Source organism: Ahaetulla prasina, chromosome 4 (genome assembly GCF_028640845.1).
Source record: "Ahaetulla prasina isolate Xishuangbanna chromosome 4, ASM2864084v1, whole genome shotgun sequence".
Taxonomy (NCBI): domain Eukaryota; kingdom Metazoa; phylum Chordata; class Lepidosauria; order Squamata; family Colubridae; genus Ahaetulla; species Ahaetulla prasina.
In genome coordinates this window covers 97063534-97082401 of record NC_080542.1, presented here as the reverse complement: position 1 = coordinate 97082401, position 18868 = coordinate 97063534, and the positions used below count along the sequence as shown (strand labels likewise).

Genomic DNA, 18868 nt, shown 5'->3' with positions numbered 1-18868 from the left:
CCCAAGCTCTATCAGGAACCTCTCCGGTCCATCAGGCACCTGGGACGGAACCAATGTGTTGGCTCCGTCTCCCTGCGGTGGTGAGCGGCGGTCCGAAAGTCTAGGCGAAGAAGAAAATGATCTGACCATGACACCGGTTCTTTCACTACATCTCCTAAATCCAGATCATTAACCCACTGACCAGAGATAAAAATCAAGTCTAGCGCGCCTCCCCCAATGTGTGTAGGGCCATCAGTTACTTGAATCAGGTCCAAGGCCGTCATGGAGGCCTGGAACTCCTGAACCACCGTTGATGACATATGACAATATGTTTTGATGTTGATTCATATTTTGAAATACACTAAGAAATAGAACATTTGGCTTAATGTTTTGTTTTGTTTTTTATTCAAAAAGTTTTACAGAAAAAAAATTTTTTTCCCCTTTCCCCCCAACCCCCCTCCCTTCACTAATACCCTCCCCTTCCCCCCTGGCTTCCCGGAACAAGCACAAGGTATAGTTAAAAATAAAACAAACATATGCTAAGAAAATTTTCTCCCAAAACTATTATACCAATTTTCCTTCTCTAGCTCTGACTTCCTCCTAACATAACCAAAATCCTTAAAAAAAAATAAAAATAAAAATTAAGAATTAACAATAGTAAAATATATAAATCAATAGAACAAATTAATCCCAAAGTATTTAAAACCAACTAAAGCATAAAAATCCAATCCAGTTCAAAAAATATGTCCCTTATAACTTCTATAACCATATAATTTTCCCCCCCCCATGTCTTTCTTACATAAGATCTTTTGAAAATATTCTATTTAAAATTTAGTGCAACACCTTATAAAATTTCAATACAGAAAATTACAATATCTATTCAACTTTTGTCCTTCCTCATCAAAACCCAGTATAGATCCAAATATCTAGTCTTTTATGATAGATATAAAACATATAATCAACCCATTTCTTCCAGATTCCTCACAAATTGTCTTTCCAGAACACTAATTTTTTTGTCTATTAATATTTTTAAAAAACCTTGTTTCAAGAATAATACTTTTGTCTCTTGCCATTTTTTTTGGTGCATTAATCTCTGTCTTTCCTTCAATACTCCTTTTAAAAAGTCAATCACAATATTTCCTAGTAATTCCTTATGTCCAAGAATCCAAAAATTACTGCCGTATATTCCATCAGTCCAAAAAGAGAACTCTTGGGAAACATTAAGCTTGTGAGTCTTTTCCATTTGAGGGACAATCTCCTGTAGCACAAATTCAGGCAGTTCATCCAAACTATTTAAAGAAAACTTCTTTACATCACCTTGTTTCTTCACGATCAAATCTTCATATTTATCCACTTTTATTTGTATCTCCTGCATTCCATTTTCCGAATGATTGCACTGGTTAATTTGGTCCAAGCTCTCATCCAAAACGTCCCCATTTTTTATCAGTTCGTATTTTTGAATAATTAAATACATATTTTCTGTTTAGTCCTGTATAAAGTCACAAATCCATTCTTCTGAAAGAACCTCCATGACAAAGTTCCTGCTGAGAATCCCCTTGTAAAGTACTTAAACAACGTAATATAATCCAACAGTCCAGAGTCAAACACAATAAAATAAAATCTCCATTCAGTTTCGATTCAACAGCAAAGCTCCCTTTGATGTATCGCTCTGCTTTCAGTTTCTCTAAAACGAAACTGAAGGGGGGGCGGAAATTTCTCTTTTTTTAAAAAAAAAAGGTAGAAGTCAGAAAATCAAAAATACTTGCAAACCAATAATTGTTCACTCACGCGTGTTCCGCCTGCTTTTAGTAACCACAAAAAGAAATCAATTGCTAGCAGAAGTGGACATCTTCCTCTTTTCCTGCTTTTTCAGGAGCGCAGTGAATACTGGAGGTTGGGGGAGGGGTTCAAGGGGATTCGACCTTTCAGGACTTTGCATTACAAAAACAAAGCCCCTAGGGGAATCTACCACAATTCCCCCCCCCCTTGCTCTTTCTCTCTCTTTCAACCAGAGAGAGAAATTAAGCCGGGATCAGTTGTTATGTCCAGCTTTTACCATATTCAATGCGGAGTGCCATAAATTAGCACCCAGCGAGAAAGGTGGCGCCACCCAGAAGCCTGGCTTAATGTGTTTTATATTGATTAGCATTAAATTATTTATTTTATTTTCAAATGTTATACAAAATAGTATTATATTTTCAAACATAGTCGACCCCTCTGAATGGTTGAAGTATTCATATTTACAGAAATATATATGCCATATTTTTGCAGCTAGACTTGTTTAAGTTCTTATTTTATTTTTCAGAATTTGTTAAAATGTAGCTCTCTACATGGTAGAGATTTTATAGAACCTGCCTTTTTAAAATCTTCTCATAGGAACATCCCTGCTTTAGTAAGCTTTGCATAGTATTTCTATTGTTTTGGTGCTCACTATTTTTTGTCACAATTTTTAGAAGGTTGATTTCATCTACACTCTTTTGTTACAAGAATTTTGTCTTCTTGTTATAAAAATGTTATGCTTGTTCATTTTTTCTTACCTTCTTCTAAAAGAGTTTTCTTGTTGATATTTGTTTTATCAGATTTTCTCACAATAATTTCAGATAGATTTCTTACTGCCATTCCAGTCTATCATTTTCCAGGTGTACAGCTTTTCTAATCAACTTTTGTAGTCTATTGAATCAGTCTTGGTCTTATTATTCACATCTATTGTTAAACATGTTTTTTAAGATTTTCTAGTTTTGTTTATCCATTTTAAAATTTCTGCTCATTCACTATTCACTAACTGATCAATGTTTTGATAATAGCTAATAAATACCAATTTTTGTCAAAAATTAATTTATACAAATGTTGCAGCATGTAAAGGGTACTGTATTTGACCAGTATTGTTCTCTTGTTTTATAGAACAATGGAATTTACCAGCTGGATTTAGAAGCTGGTATATTTTTTTATGAAAAGGAGTCTCTTGGGTGTCCTTAGGAAACAGTTACTAAGCAAAAAGACAGCCTGTTGAGTTTTAATACTATTGCTATTACTTTTGGGAAGTTTTGGATATAATCCTATGGTTAAAAATAAAAAGAATGGAGTTTGAGTTGTTAAAGGTATAATTACAAGCATTCCAAGGAGCAAGAAAATAGAAAGTTTTGTAATTTCAAATATATAAAATACATGAAATGAAAAAGGAAGTACAGTTAATGACACTACAGGAATTACTGGAAAATTATATACTTATAGCTTATTCTTAGCCTATATAGTCCTGCTTCAGTTTCTTAATGTCTAACTAGATCGTTAAAGGAAACCTATGAGTGCAGTGACATTTCCCACTTGGGTTCCTAAGTACAGTTATTAGAAGAATACTGATTATAGTTCAGGACTTTAACATAGTCATTCAAAAATATTAATTTTCTGTGTTAACCATTATTTGGTCATGTAACATGCAGACTTGTGTAAAGATCAGATCAGGCTTTAGGTCATATTTATGCAGAAGTATTGGAATGTTAAAAGGTTCACAAACTCTTAAAGACAACTATACGTCAATCCTTCAAGAATTATATCCTTTTATAGCAATTAAAATTATTATACTTTTAGATGTAAATTCCAGTTTTTACTACATGCATTGAAGATTTTCTTAATAATATGAGAATGGAAATTGTAATTCTTACATATTGCATAGTAGGTTGATTAAGTTAACTTTCCTAAAAACTAAACTTTCAAATTTAGTGAGCTGCTATATAATTCTCCTTCTTATTCAGATACTCAAAGGACTATGTCCCATTATTAAAAAGAAATTTTAAGACAGTTCTCAGCCTATAAAGAAATTTATAAAAAGATTATGGAGTATAATAAATACATTGCAGTTCAATATGATATTCTATTTTTGCTGGTGATAGAAGAAACAATGCATGAATATATAAGGAAGGAAATAAAAGGTTTATGAGCTTATTGATAAAAAGCTTATTGGAATCAAGCACTGAGGCAATATTTCTCCAATTCACTCCAATTCATTACCATATTTTTCGGAATATAAGACATTCTGTAGTATAAGACATACATTAGTTTTTAGGGAGGAAAACAAGAAAAAAAATTGCCTCTGCCTACCAGCATCCATTGGTATTCATCTGGCTAGCGTTTTTGCAGCAAACAGCCTGGTAAACTTCAGCATGTTATTGCAGCCTGATTTAGCATAAACAGCAGATTGGTGGCTGGATTGGCTCCCAAAATATCGCCAATCAGCTGTTCCAGGCTGCAGGGATTGCCAGGCCCATCGCTGCCTTCGTGTGTTGCATTTTTGGCCTCTAAGCATTGCATTTTTGACCATCATCGCCGATCCCCACCTCCTAGAAATGTGATGCATGGACGCCAAAAATGGGGCGTGCAGAGACTGAAAATGTAATGCACAAAGGCAGCGATTGCCTGTGATGTGCTGTGCTGATCCCCGCAACCTGGAACGGGTCTAAAACAGAGCGTACGAAGGCCAAAAATGCAGTGCGCGGAGGCTGAAAATGGCTGAAGGGTGGGGGCCAGTGGGTGGGCAGGGCTTCGATAACGTTTGGTGTATAAGATGCACCCCAATTTTCACCCCTTTTAGAGGGGGGGAAAGTGCATCTTATATTCTGAAAAGTACAATAGTTCTTTTAGTTCTGTGCTTTATATTTGTCATCTTATATTTTTCTTCTTAAAAAAATATAAGATTCTTATAATTTTCTCATGAAGTTGTGTGAATTAATTTTCTGTTTGTTATATATATTTATTTTATAAATTTATGAGGTCACTCAAATTCACAAAGACCTGAAGAGTTTCATATCTGAATTTAACTTTCACTATTTTGGAACTACCGGTAAGTCTCATTGAGTGAGAAAGATGAGAAAGTATGAGAAATATTACATTCCAGTAATGCGATTCTGTAAGTCAAATAGTCTAGCCCCTTGAACATATTTAGACATAATATGTGAGAATGTTCAAATGCATGTGATTTAATTGACTATCTTGTAAATTTTTATTTAGTATCAAAGCAGACAGCAGTATACATTCTTCTGTGTACATTTTACAAGAATAAAAGAATCATGTATCATATAATCAGATAAAGGTGATGATATGTGATGAGCAAAATGATATAATAGTATTTGTTGTTCCTTAAAGCAGGTTTTGGGAAAGTTACTAGATGATTTAAATAAAGCAGTAAAGATTATATTAAGACATAAACACACTAAGGCATTGAGTGAATATAGTTGAAAGACTATAAAAGAATCTTGTTCAATCAGAATTTCATATTGTCAAACTGGTTATAGCATTTCATAACTCATAGGTTTAAGGCAGAACTAGTCCCTTGAATAATAATAAAAAAACAGGCAGAAATGAAATAAAAATGAAAATTATTTTTAATTTTTATTACTTCTCATTTAGAATATAAGATGTCCACTGAAGGGCAAAGAGTTGATGATAGTCCAAGTACCAGTGGAGGCAGCTCTGATGGAGATCAGCGGGACAGTATTCAACAGGATCAGGAAAGAGAACAAATTCAACCTAAGAAAAAAGAGGGCAAAATCTCTAGCAAAACAGCAGCTAAACTTTCAACCAGTGCTAAAAGGTACTTACTCTTTGGGTTAATTTTCAGGTTATTTTTCTTCTTACCAGATCTATATGCAAATTGGTTGATTGACAACTGATTCTGTAGAACATGCAATAACAGTTGCTTGTTTAATAATTATACTGATCACAGTTATTAAAATTGTACATTATAAGTCTTATGTAAATATGTGCAAGAAAGTAAGAGACTAACTAATATTCATATTTGTCAGTGTATTTTATAGTTAATTAGCCTTAAATATTTCAGGCATTTCAGATAGAATCTTACAGTAATTCTTATTGGGTAGATAGCAATAACATTTAGACTTAGCTATTGCTCCATAGTCTTTTCCAGCCGTGTCTAAATGGTTTACATTGCTCCCAACAATATTCCTTCATTTTATTGACTCGAAAGGATGGAAGGCTTAGTCAGCCATGAGCAAGTCAGGATCAATTCAGGATTGAACTGCTGACTGTGGGAGGAATTAGCCTGCAATACTGCATTTTAACCACTGCACCATAAATATATACGATAAAATATATAAATGTGACTTTTACATTTTTAATATTTTTTTAATAAAAGTTTCACAAAGTCCATAAAAACTAGCACAAATTAATAAAGTGTAAAAGAAAAGTAAAAGTGTAGAAAAAATACAAGAACAAAAAAGAAGATTCCAATTTTAGCAAGTATAATTACAAAACTATCCCTTATTCTATGATTTTAAAAAAATCATTTTTTCTATATCCAGTTTTTTCTCTATAATCATCAAAACCGCAAATCATGTTTATTTTTACCTTTAATGCAAGAGTCTATAAGGGATTTGAAGTTAGTCTTAAATATAGATTTTTTTTCTCAGACTAAAGAAGTTAATTTAGCCATCTCTGCAAATTCCATCAACTTCATCCACTGTTTCTCCATTGTGGGTAATGTTGAACCAGTATGACTTTTAATTTTATAGTGTTGACTTACAGAATATCTTAGTATTTTGGTTTTCTTGCCCCTAAGAGGTAAGTGAAATCTTACAGAATATCTTAGTGTTTTGGTTTTCTTGCCCCTAAGAGGTAAGTGAAATCTGGAGAACAGTTAGAGATTTTCAGAGTCATTATTGCTGTATTTAGATTTGTTATGGATAGAGCTTGCATTAATAGGTTTTCCCAAAATACATGGCTTTACAAGCCTAAACATTTCTTGCCTTTCCAGTTCTTATATATTATTGAATTGTACGCATGCTGACAACAATATTTTGACATACCGCAATTCCATTCTTTTCTGTTCAGTCTACGTAGTCCACTGACTTAGCAAATCTATCATTTGTAGGTCCTGTTAATTTGTAATTGTGATTTTGAGATGAACTGCATATCCAAAATAGTATTTAATCATCTTAAAGAGAGCTTCTGAATTCAAAATAAAAAATGCAAAATATCACTTCACAACCGTTGATCTTTTAACAAGTCCAAGTTGTAATTTTTCCTGATTATTTCAAAAGTCTATCATCAATAGCTTCACCATGATTGTCAAAAAACGATCACTAGGAAAATAGAGTTAACTTTTAAAAAGGAAAATATAGATTTAATTAATGGGAGAAAAATACTTTCCTGGTATACTCCTGTTATTAATTAATAGGTCACCTTATATATTAAACTGAAAATTTTATTCCATGAACTAGGGACAGAGCCATTTTAGAACAGAATAGAATAGAATTTTTTATTGGCCAAGTGTGATTGGACACACAAGGAATTTGTCTTGGTGCATATGCTCTCAGTGTGCATAAAAGAAAAGATACGTTCATCAAGGTACAACATTTACAGCACAATTGATGGTCAATATATCAATATAAATCATAAGGATTGCCAGCAACAAAGTTACAGTCATACAGTCATAAGTGGAAGGAGATTGGTGATGTGAACGATGAGAAGATTAATCGTAGTGCAGATTTAGTAAATAGTTTGACAGTGTTGAAGGAATTATTTGTTTAGCAGAGTGATGGCCTTCGGGAAAAAACTTTTCTTGTGTCTAGTTGTTCTGGTTATGTAGGTAGCTCTGGGTATAGGCATCAAAGAACTAATATTAATATACAGCTAGCATTTCATGAGGTTACCGGTAGTTCTCAACTTAGGATCAGTCTCTTAACAATTGTTCACAGTCACAACGACCCTGAAATGGGTGGTTTATATGTTACACCAACCTACTCTGCTCACATGACTGCATTTTGGGCACTTTTTTTTTTATTTGAATTTATATCCCGCCCTTCTCCGAAGACTCAGGGTGGCTTACACTGTGTTAAGCAATAGTCTTCATCCATTTGTATATTATATACAAAGTCAACTTTTTATTGCCCCCAACAATCTGGGTCCTCATTTTACCTACTTTATAAAGGATGGAAGGCTGAGTCAACCTTGGGCCTGGTGGGACTTGAACTTGCAGTAATTGCAAGCAGCTGTGTTAATAACAGACAGACTTAGTCTGCTGAGCCATTAGAGGCCCAAGGTTGTCAACTTGTCAACTGTCAACTTGTCAACTGTTCACATTTACGACTAGTTGCCAACCGCCTTGCAATCATGGGAACTCCCATTTACAATCTTCTCTGCCAACTTCCTCAGAAAATCAATGAGGAAACTATCAACAAAGATTTCAGATGGAGGGTAAATCCCCTCATATGCTAAAGGAATGAACCTCAAAGCTGGCAAAAATGATAGCAAATGTGAATATTCTGAGCATTTAGAACAGCAGCACTGTAGGGAAAAATGTTAGTGAATGCCAGAATCTCTGCCCCTTTGAAAGAGAAAATATTAGCAAATACCAGCCTTTTGAGCCTTTTAGAACTCTGGTGTTTATTACTGTTTTCCCTTCTGGAAGAGAAAATGCTAGTGAATATCAGTATTTCCGTGCATCCAGGAGGAGGAAAAACTAGCAAACACCAGCATTTCCACCACCACCCTCAGGGCAGGAAAACAGTAGCAAACACCAATGTTTCAACCCACTCTTGGAAAACTGCTATGAAATGCCAGTGTTTCCACGTCCCGGAGGAAAAAATTTTACAGAACACCAGGATTTCAGCTGCTCCAGATGGGAATATGTTACCAGAGTTTCTGTCTCTCTGAAAGGGAAGGTGCTAATGAACACCATCCTGTTCACAATTGCTCTCAATGATGGGGTGGGAAAAAGATGAAAGCCTTCCACCAGTAGAGTGAAGATTGGAAATAGAGTTCTCAGAGATTGGAAACCTATGCCTTCTTCCCATCAGGTCATTTAAGTTCTGCAACTGGAATAGCCAAATTGCCGTCATTGAGTGAAGCAGTCATATGGCATCTTGCTTAATGACTGTTTCACTCAACAACCTGGAAAACAAGAATCCAGGCCCAATTGTGGTTCTTAAATGGAGGATATCTATACCATATTTTGCAAAAGATGGCCATTATTATTTTTTATTTTGTGAGATTTTGGAGTTCTTGCTCAAAATCTTAGTTTCAGTCTGAAGCAACATTTCATGAGATTTTATGTTTTTGTAATAGTATATCTAATTCTCCAGACAGCAAGAGAGGACAAGGGTGTCAAATGAGCTGTGGTGGCCACAGATCTTGCTGACTCCAAGTTTTTGTGAGATTTTTCAAGAGAACCTAAGCCATTTATATCATGCAGTAATTCATTTAAAGAAAAAGAAAAGTCGGGAATATCTATGTTACACTGTTTACACTGAGATTCAGTTTATATCTTTGTTTATTTGTTCCATTTCTATGGCTGCCCATTTCAATAAATGACTATGGGAGGGTTACAGTTTAGAAATATATTAAAATTTAAAATTTAAAAAACTAATATCTATTACCATTCATTGAGGACAATAGAAAAGACTTTGCTGATAAAATGAAAGATGCCAGCAAATATTGTTAGGGAATGCTTTCCACAATTTGAATATTACTAATGCATTTTTTCTTCTTGTTGCCTATGTCAGTTAATGATTTATTTGAAATAGTACTTCTGAAATATTTATTAACATAAAGGAAGTTAAGATATATACATAATATTAGTTGTGTGTGGCTTTAAATCTAATCATTTACATATTGAATTAAGCACAAAAATATCAGGAATTTGCATTGCATATATATTGATGAGACTTATTCTCTATATGTGTGTCTGCATGTGCAAATGTGAGTGCATGCACACATTTAAGCCATTAAGTTTAACATTTTGCAGAAATTCAAATTAAAACATCTCTTAAAACTCTATATAATTTCTGCTTCAAAACATCCAGTAAAATGTAGATAAGTAAATCTGAGTTATCTAATTAAAAGGTGACTTAATTTCATAGGTAACTGGTTCTGCTACCAAATTATTGTTTCTATTTTTCCTCCCAAATGATTAACTGCTTTCTTAAAACTAAGATATTTTGTGCCCTATAAACTAACTTATTAGAAAATGGATTGTGGCTTTCTTCTATACAATAACTCTTTTTATGAGTTCTCAAGACCTCATACAGTCTTTTTTTCTTAAGGCTCAACTCCACCCTAATTTTTTTTCTTTGTCCTCAATCATTTAGTTTTGATTTCCTCATCATCCTTGTTTTTCTTTTTTGCACCTGTTCCAGTTCCACCGAAACATTCTTCAAATGTGGTGCCCAGAGCCAGACATAATATAGCCAATGTTGACAAGAGCAATTTTATGTCTTGCCATAATTTGGAAACTATATTTCGGTTGATGCAAAAATTGTGGTTGTCTTTTTTGCAGCTAGATAATACTGCCAATTCATATTCAATATCTGATTAATGATGTGAGTGTATTTTTCAAATGTATTTTACTAATCCCGCTACCCTATATCTATACATGCTATGCTTATTTCATTCTATTATTTTCAACCCCTTTTTCTAAATTATGAAGATTATTTTGAATTTTATTTCTGCTTTCTAGGGTATTAGCTGTACTATTCAATTTTGCATCATCTACAAATTTCTTATATCTGTTCAAATAAATAAGTAATACAAATATTGTATTACAGGATCCAAAATTGAATATGCTGATCCTTTAACTAGAGTTGTTAAGTCAATTGTCAGTTCATTCCAAAAATATGGTATAAGTAGTCCTTGATATACAATCACTTGTTAAAAGACTGTTCAGAAATGGGTGCTTTATGGCAAATAAATCGCTTCTGGGCATTCTCCGCACAATTACAGTACATGTTGGCATTTTTGTCACTTGGCAATTTGTTTACATTTATGACTGGTTATAAGTGCCATCTGATCATGTGATTGTCATTTGCAATCTTTTCTGCTGGCTTCCTGAGTTTACAGATGAGAGGATAGAGGATTTGAGGTCCATTCAGGGTATTCCATCCTCCCCTCCATGCCCTGGAGGCAGTGATGGGTTGCTACTGGTTCACCCTAGATCGGGCAAACCAGTAGTGGAGGCGGCAGAAGGCTCTTCCCACCCACCCAGACGTCTCTCCACATGCACAGAAGCATTGTGCAAACTGGTAGTGAAGGAAATTGAAACCCACTACTGCCTGGAGGAATGGACCTTAAATCTGGCAAAAAGGCCAACATAATTTGCATTTAATATGGGAAAGCTATATTTTCAGAAAAAAAATAAATGGATATCCAGTTTGCATAACACCTTTACCTTTTGAATCAAAATCTGATACAAACATATTTGTAAGTACTGTATTTTTTGGAGTATAAGATGCACCTTTTTCCTCCCTAAAAGAAGGTGAAAATTTGGGTGCATCTTATATACCAAATGTAGCTCCGCCTATCTGCTGGCCCCCACGCTTCAGAGATTGTCAGCCTCCACGCATTGTCAGCCTCCACGCATTTTCCGGCAGTTCCAAGCAGCGGGGATCCTCACTTCCACTCAGATTTTGATAACGAGTAGCACAGAGCTTTTTATCCATATAAAACAAACCCTACCACCTTACGCACATTTAACTGGAGTGGGTGGTTTGTTTTAAATGGATAAAAAGATCTGTGCTACTCATTATCAAAATCTGAGAGGAAGTGAGGACTCTGCTGATCCTGATGCTAGTAGGCAGAGGCAGAATTCTTGTTTTCTTGTTTTCCTCCCCAAAATTAAGGTACGTCTTACAGACTGGTATGTCTTATAGTCTGAAAAATATGGGGTAAATAGACTTTGATAGGGAACTATATCTGATAAAATAAATATATTTCATTTTTGACATTGTAATCATTTACATATTTTTAAGCATCCTACATAAAGAGTTGAGTGCAAATACTAGTCATGCCTATCCTGTTAGCTAAGAGGGATGAAAGAAATGTAGATAAGCAGATGATCTCATGAAACATTTTCTAGGTATTTGAAAATACTGGAGTTAGGACATTTGATTTAAGAATTTTTGTTCTAGAAGATATTAGCCATTACATGACCTGGATTTGTATTAAGTAGAACTAAATTAATTTTAATTCTTATTCAGTTAAAAAGTTTTCTCTTCATTTATTTTCAAATTATAGGTATCCTTGAGTTATGTTGGCAATTAGGACTAGGATTTCCATTCCTAGTCAATACAGTCACAAAGCTCGATATCACATGTTTGCATCACTTAGCAACAACAATACCACCATGAGCCATTGCCATTATTACCCAGATCCTACCAATCATTCTCCAAGGATCAACCTCTATCCAAGCTGTTTCTGGCTTGGACCCTCCAGCCCTGAGTCCCTGTTCTTCCAAAATAAGGACTGCTTTCTCTTTAACTCCTACTAGTTGCCTTCACATCCACCCTGATCTCTGCCACCCTGCACCATGCCTTATGGGTGGCAAGCAGCTTCAGAAATGTACTGTTCTAGGGTTGCTTGCTGCACTATGGCTCAGGAGTTTCTTGACGCACAGCTCTAGGGTTTCAAGAAGCTCCCAAGTTGCGATGAAATCCTAGCCATCTCTGGCAGCTTCAACCACCCAAACCTAGCAGTGCAGCCAAAGTCCCAGCCACTGCACTTTAAGGACCCTGATATCCTATGCACAGGCAATCTTCTACTGCCACAGTTTTCATCATTTTCTTGCTCAGATATTGCTAAGAGGGCATATCTGCAGTGGCCTTTCATGAGATATTTGCTGGCCACACAAGGCCTACCTCCTCAAGTAGGTCTTGAAGAAGACTGCAGATGATCTAAGGAAGCAAACCTCAGAAAGCTAGTAGATGCCTTACGAAAGGCCAGGGCAGATGATCTTGATCTACAATGGGAACTAGAAGACAGCAAAGGTCAACTGGGAGCGCTAGACTGCAGGGCACCAAAAGGGCAGAGATGGGGAGGAGATAAGTGGTTGGGAGAGGAAGCACCTCTACAATCATAATTATGTTCTGTGTCTTTTGGGATGGAACCTATACTTTTTGTCTATATAAGAATTTCCCTTCAACTTCATAGCCAGTAAGAATGCTGAGATATAAAATTATGTTATGTAGCCTTTTAATTTGTCATTAAAACCCTTTATTCCCTGTGATTAACTACCTTCAATAAAATTGAAAGGAAATTTTTAAAAAATAGTTCTATCATTTTAATTTGTATTTCTTTCCTCTTAAGGATTCAGAAGGAGCTTGCAGAAATTACATTAGACCCTCCTCCAAACTGTAGGTGAGTTTTGAAATTTATTTATATGGAATACCGTGTGATATCTCATCTAACAGATATGTTTCTTCAGTTTCATTAGACTTACAATGAAAAGATTTTGTTATTAGAGTAGTTTGTGATGTGGCTAATTTTTTTTTGCATCAGTTATCCTGGAAAAATAATGATGGAAGACAAATTAAAACAGCTTCTCAGCAGTAAATATTTCATTTTTATTGTGATTATTGAACTGGCTGGCTGGTACATTTAATGAAAATGTATTAAAGACATACATATTTGGAGGGCTTATTTTTATTCACTATGACGCTCTTATAGAAGCACAATGAATCTGTGTGAAATACTGAACTTTTATAGCATCTGGATTTTATCATTTCCACTTATTATAAATATTGTAATTATTTATTATTAAAATTCTATTGTACTTCAGCTAGTCTGAATTGCCAACTTAATAACCATCCACTTTTAGAATTTAGCCAAGGTTAGCCATAAATCTTTACAATTATTTCTAATCATGAAAGTTAATATTTATATGGTCATCAGTACATTTAATTTGCTTCTATGGAAACATTGTTTGTTTAAAAGTATTAATGTCAGAGTGTGAATGGATATTTTTATTACCTTAAGCCTATTTCTGATTTCAATTTAATACAATATATTTAATAAAAGCTAATTCTCCCAATAGGCTGCGGAATGGGCCAGGAATGAGTTGATAAAGTGCCTGGAAACTGAGTCATAATTTTGATGGCCATGCCGCCATATGCCTCCATCGACTTCAGTTTTTTGACTCAGTCAATCTGACGAGATATATCAGCAGATTCTCTGAAACAATCCATTCCTGGACAACTGGACTCACCTATTCCGTTTTTTTCTTCTATTTGGAATCTTTCCTAAGTGTGCTGGCCACTTTAGCTTCAGCTGAAAACACCGCCGCCACTGTTGTAGGCTCTCATTTCACATCGGAGGTGCCTGGGATAGGGGCAGCAGGAGCAGTAATTGATCTTGCCCCCACCCCCAATTCTTAAAGTGCAGCATGACTCAGCGGAGGCTTCAGCCAGCCACTTTTATCTGATCGCTCTCTGCAGCCAAGCAATTGCTGCTGCGGCAGAGAGCTCCTATGGGCCGATTTGGCGCCGTTTGTAGCATTCCTTTGGCGCGTGCACCAAATTTAAATGGCCGCCACTGCTGTAAGCCAAAGCCATTGCCCATGACATCGGGCACTTCAAGGAGGCTGCACAAGCTGCATTATCAGCACCGGCTGGGCAGAAGACGCAGGGCTCCCTTTCAAATAGCAGAGCCACGAGTGGCCGCCATTGCTGCGAAGCTTCACCAGCACAGCGGCCATTGGCAACGTTCCAGCATCATTAACAGCTCCTCGGCTGTTAATAATCTTGGATTGTCTGGTGGGGGCCACCAGCCAGGCTTCCTTCCCTGGGCACATCGCCCTTGCACAGCTCTATAGGATGTATAGTGTGCTGGCTAACCCGTATCCCGGTCCGGCTGCCACAGTTTCTATCCCCCTAAGCTCCTGGACATCTGCTTGATAACTGTTGGACGGATGGCAGACCGCCATACATCTAGCAAGGGGGTTCAGGCTTCTGGTGGATGGAAGACATCCTGCAAGTCTGTTGCTGGATGCAGGGCACAGCAACAACCTTCGAAAACAAAACTGTTGTGACTTGTCCTCCCTCCTCTCCTCAGCCGGGCCCCTCCCATCTCCAATCGGGCCTTTTATCCGACTCCGAGTCTGATAATGAAGATGAATGGCCTGTTCATGACTCCAGGCCCTGGCCCTGGCCCCATGCCCGGAGAGGATTCAAGGAGTGAAAGGAGAAGCCCAATAAACCTCACTCATAAGCGTGTGTTCCTTTGGCTCAGTGTTGTGTCTTGTCCGCTCTCACCGCAGCCGGAGTCTGCTTATCTGCTCCCGAACACGGAGGAATGTATGCCTCCCGGCCCCAGTTCTGGCTCCATGCCCAGACAAGCTGCAGAGGAGGGGGCACCTCCCGGTCCCAGCCCTGGTTCCATGCCCAAGCAGGCTGCAGAGGAGGGAGCATCCCCCGGCCCCAGCCCTGGCTCCATGCCCAGGCAAACGGAGCAGCTAGACCCCTCCCCCTCCTCCACAGCATGTGAGCCTGAGGAAAGTTTACTTCCAACAACAGCTGATTGGAGTGACCCTCACATCAGAAGATTGGATAGGCGGAGGCAACGGAAGGGAGGGGCAGGCCTTAATGAGTGCTGAGTCATGGAGCCACACCCCATGGCCTATATAAAGGATCTGCTTTCTGGCAGTCTCTGAGTCAGGCAAAGTCGAACTTATCTTGCTGAAGTCACTTACTGGTCTCCTGCCTGCTCTGAGGACTTTGCTAGGACTTTGGGCAGAGCTGCAGAGGCAAGCCTGATTCGGATTTCCCTGACCCGGCCGTCAGCGGAGGAGTGGGACACGACACTCAGCCTTCAGGGCAGGAAGCCAGCCAGGTGGTGGAATTACCTGGGCCTACTCCCTCTGACCCCTCCCTTTCCCAGACGCTTACAGCAGATCCAGCTGAAGACAATTCAGAGTGGGTGGACCCTCGCTTCCGGAGATCTGAGAGGTGACACCAGCAGAAGGAAGCGTGGGGCAGGCCTGGATAAATGCTGAGTCATGGAGCCACCCCCCCAGCCTATATAAAGGACCTGCTTTCGGCATTCCAACCTTGAGTCAAAGTCTTATCTAGTTTGCTGATATTGGACCCTATCACTGAAGTCACAACTTGGACTCCTGCCTGCCCTGATAAACCCTGAAGGCACTTGGCAAGCTACAGAGGCTTTGTTGCCCAGTTTGTTACAGACTTCCTTGACTCGTTCGTCAGAGTGGAGGTGGGACACGATAAAAACTCAGGAACCTTAAAAGGAGAAAAAAGGCCCTGAAGAAGCAAGTTTCCCAGGCTGAAAAGAAACCGGCCCTTCTGGACGCACATTCTGCTGGCAGTAGTCATTCTGCAAATTGCAATCTGGTCACAGACCACTCTACTCCACAAACAGAGCCTTGTGGCTTGAGAGCTGGACAGCTCTCACTCAATGAGACACTCCTGGTGGCCAAAGACCGCAGCGGTCTCAATCCCTTCTCTTGCCCCATCTCTGCAAGGGATCCTGAACCTCAACCCACCACAAAGACCCACTGACCTGGATCTGAGCAGGTTGCCTGAGGCAGTGCAGGCCTTGATCACTAGGACTATCACAAAGGGCATTGCAATCCACATCTGGGAGCATCGCTTTTCATTGCTAGCATCTGATCTTCTTTCATGGCAATGCTGTGTTTGACCATCTGCAAGCCTGACTGGGACCCCACAGTGTTCCCCTTCTCACTCAGAGGACAGTGAGGGCTTGTTTTAAGAAGAGGAAGCCCAGAGAGAGCCTGATCTCTCTGGTGACAGAGCACTTCCTGACACCTCGGTGTGGTGTCCACTCCTCCACTGATGGCCGGGTCAGGGAAATCCGAATCAGACGTGCCTCTGCAGCTCTGCCAAAGTCCTAGCAAAGTCCTCAGGGCAGGCAGGAGACCAGAAAGTGACTTCAGCAAGATATGTTTAGACTTTGCCTGACTCAGAGAATGCCAGAAAGCAGATCCTTTATATAGGCCATGGGGTGTGGCTCCATGACTCAGCACTTATCGAGGCCTGCCCCTCCCTTCCTTCTGTTGCCTCCGCCTATCAAGTCTTCTGACGCGAGGGTCACTCCAGTCGGCAGCTGTTGGCAATTGACCTCCCTCAGGCTCACATGCTGTGGAGGAGGGGGAGAGGTCTAGCTGCTCCGTTTGCCTGGGCATGGAGCCAGAGCTGGGGGTGGAGGTATTTCCTCCTCTTCAGCCTGTCTGGGCATGGAGCCAGGGCTGGGGCTGGGAGGCATACTAGGACATTTCTCCGTGTTTGGAAGCAGATAAGAAGGCCCCGGCTGTGGTGAGATCGGGCGAGACACAACACTCGGCCTTCACAGGCCTCTTCCTTCATGGACTTTTTAAGGCCTTGCTGTATAAGGCCAAGGTCACTCTGGGACTTCAAGACACCGAACCACCACAAGAAGGTTCGGCCTCAACACAGGGGAGCAGCCATGGTCTGTTCTCAGAACCGGTGGCGGAGCAGCTCTTCATCCCAGCTCCACAGCTCTTCATGGACGTCATCCAGAAGCAATGGGTTAACTTGGCTTCCCTTCCCACCCCAAGTGGAGTGGACTGACGTAACTTCACTCTGGCACCGGCCTTCGCCAACCTCTTGCAGGTACCTCCAGTTGATTGCCCTGTTGTAGCTCTCTCGTCCCCTTCGCCTTACCTCACAGGGGACTCTGCCAAAGGTCTAAGACCGGAGGATAAAAAATTTGAATTATCCTTCAAGAAGACCCACCAGGCTTCCGCCTGGGCAATTCAAGCTGCTACTGCAGCTTCGTTTTTCAATCGCTCCTCACTGCTGTGGCTGCAACAGCTTCAGGCAAGATTATCACCTTTCGAGGTCTGATTACACCAGGACCTCAATAAAATCATAGCCACAGCCCAGTTTTTGGTGGATGTGACACTAAATGCTGCTAAGTGGGCATCCAGGGCCCTAGTCTCATCAGTCTCCTCATGGTGACTGTTGTGCTATGGCAATGGTGAGCTGACCTAAAGGGTAAGTGGCGATTGGTTACAGTCCCGTATATTGGAACTAAACTATTCAGTGACTCCTTAGAACCACTGCTTGTTGAGGATAAGGAACAGCAGAAGGTTCTGCCTTCTGCCAAAAGGAGGGCAGACAGGAGGGCCACTCCCTTTTACCAAAGACAGCCTCCCCACTTCACCACTCAGGAGGGTCCTTCTCAGCAGCATTCTACCCCCAAGGTCAATCCCATCAACAAGATCGGAATTCCTTTCGGATAGACCTAAACAATTCGGAACCCAAAAACAGCCATTTTGCAGAACTGGCAATTGCCAATTCCAACCTCAAAAATGATTCACTTCAAAACTCCCCCATAGGAGGCCGCTTGAGCTTCTTTCTAGACCGGTGGGCCCTCATCACAACCGACAGTTGGGTCCTTCACACTATTGAATTTGGCCTCTCATTGGAGTTTCTCTCCAGCCCCCCCACCCATTTCATACCATGCCCTGTCTCCCAAAATTACACCATGCGACGTTTCATGGAGCATGCCATTCTGCACCTCTTAGAGATCAGAGCAGTAGAGGAGGTTCCTCCGGACCAATGGAGACAGGGGTTTTACTCCATTCTGTTCATGGTACCGAAGCACTAGTGGGGCTGGGGGGCGATCCTGGATCTAAAAGCCCTCAACACCCACCTGTACTACAGGAGGTTCATGATGAATTCTCTCAGATCCATCTTGGAGGGGATTCATCCTGTGTGAATCTTCCTACATCTACACAGATTTTTAAAAACAGTTCAAATATTGCAGAAAGATCTTTAAATTTCCCTCCAATTTTCTATAGTTTAAGAACAGTTAGATTCTTTAAAAGAGAAAATAAGGTAGATGTATTTTTGAAAAAAAGATCACAACTTTTGTCTCAATTCATAATACATAGTATAATTTTAACAGCACAGGAAGGTGCACATTATATGGGGAATTGTATGGGAAAAGAATAACACGAAAGAGGAAAGGAGAAGGGAATAGCTTGTATTGTTGTTGTTCTCCACATTATTTCTATTCCAAGTTCAATATACCCTCAAACTGAAGGAAAAGATATAGTAAAAGCAAATATATATATATATATAAATTGCTATGTAATGAGATCAGCCCAGCT

The 18868-nt window shown here is 39.1% G+C and overlaps 1 protein-coding gene and 1 long non-coding RNA gene across 8 annotated transcripts in view; both read left to right on the top strand.

The window, feature by feature from the left end:
* Positions 1 to 18868, top strand: part of LOC131197670 (ubiquitin-conjugating enzyme E2 E2) — a 78529-nt gene that overhangs the window by 11887 nt on the left and 47774 nt on the right. For all 7 annotated transcript variants that reach the window (XM_058182021.1, XM_058182014.1, XM_058182018.1 and 4 more), the window contains 2 exons: positions 5380 to 5563; positions 13066 to 13116. In XM_058182021.1, the coding sequence (XP_058038004.1) occupies positions 5388 to 5563; positions 13066 to 13116 (227 nt within the window). In that variant the 5' untranslated portion in view covers positions 5380 to 5387. The remainder of the gene's footprint in view (positions 1 to 5379; positions 5564 to 13065; positions 13117 to 18868) is intronic.
* LOC131197671 (uncharacterized) overlaps positions 16941 to 18868 on the top strand; it is a 38531-nt gene continuing 36603 nt past the window's right edge. Inside the window, exon 1 of the long non-coding RNA XR_009155002.1 lies at positions 16941 to 17363. This is a non-coding gene — a long non-coding RNA (uncharacterized LOC131197671). The remainder of the gene's footprint in view (positions 17364 to 18868) is intronic.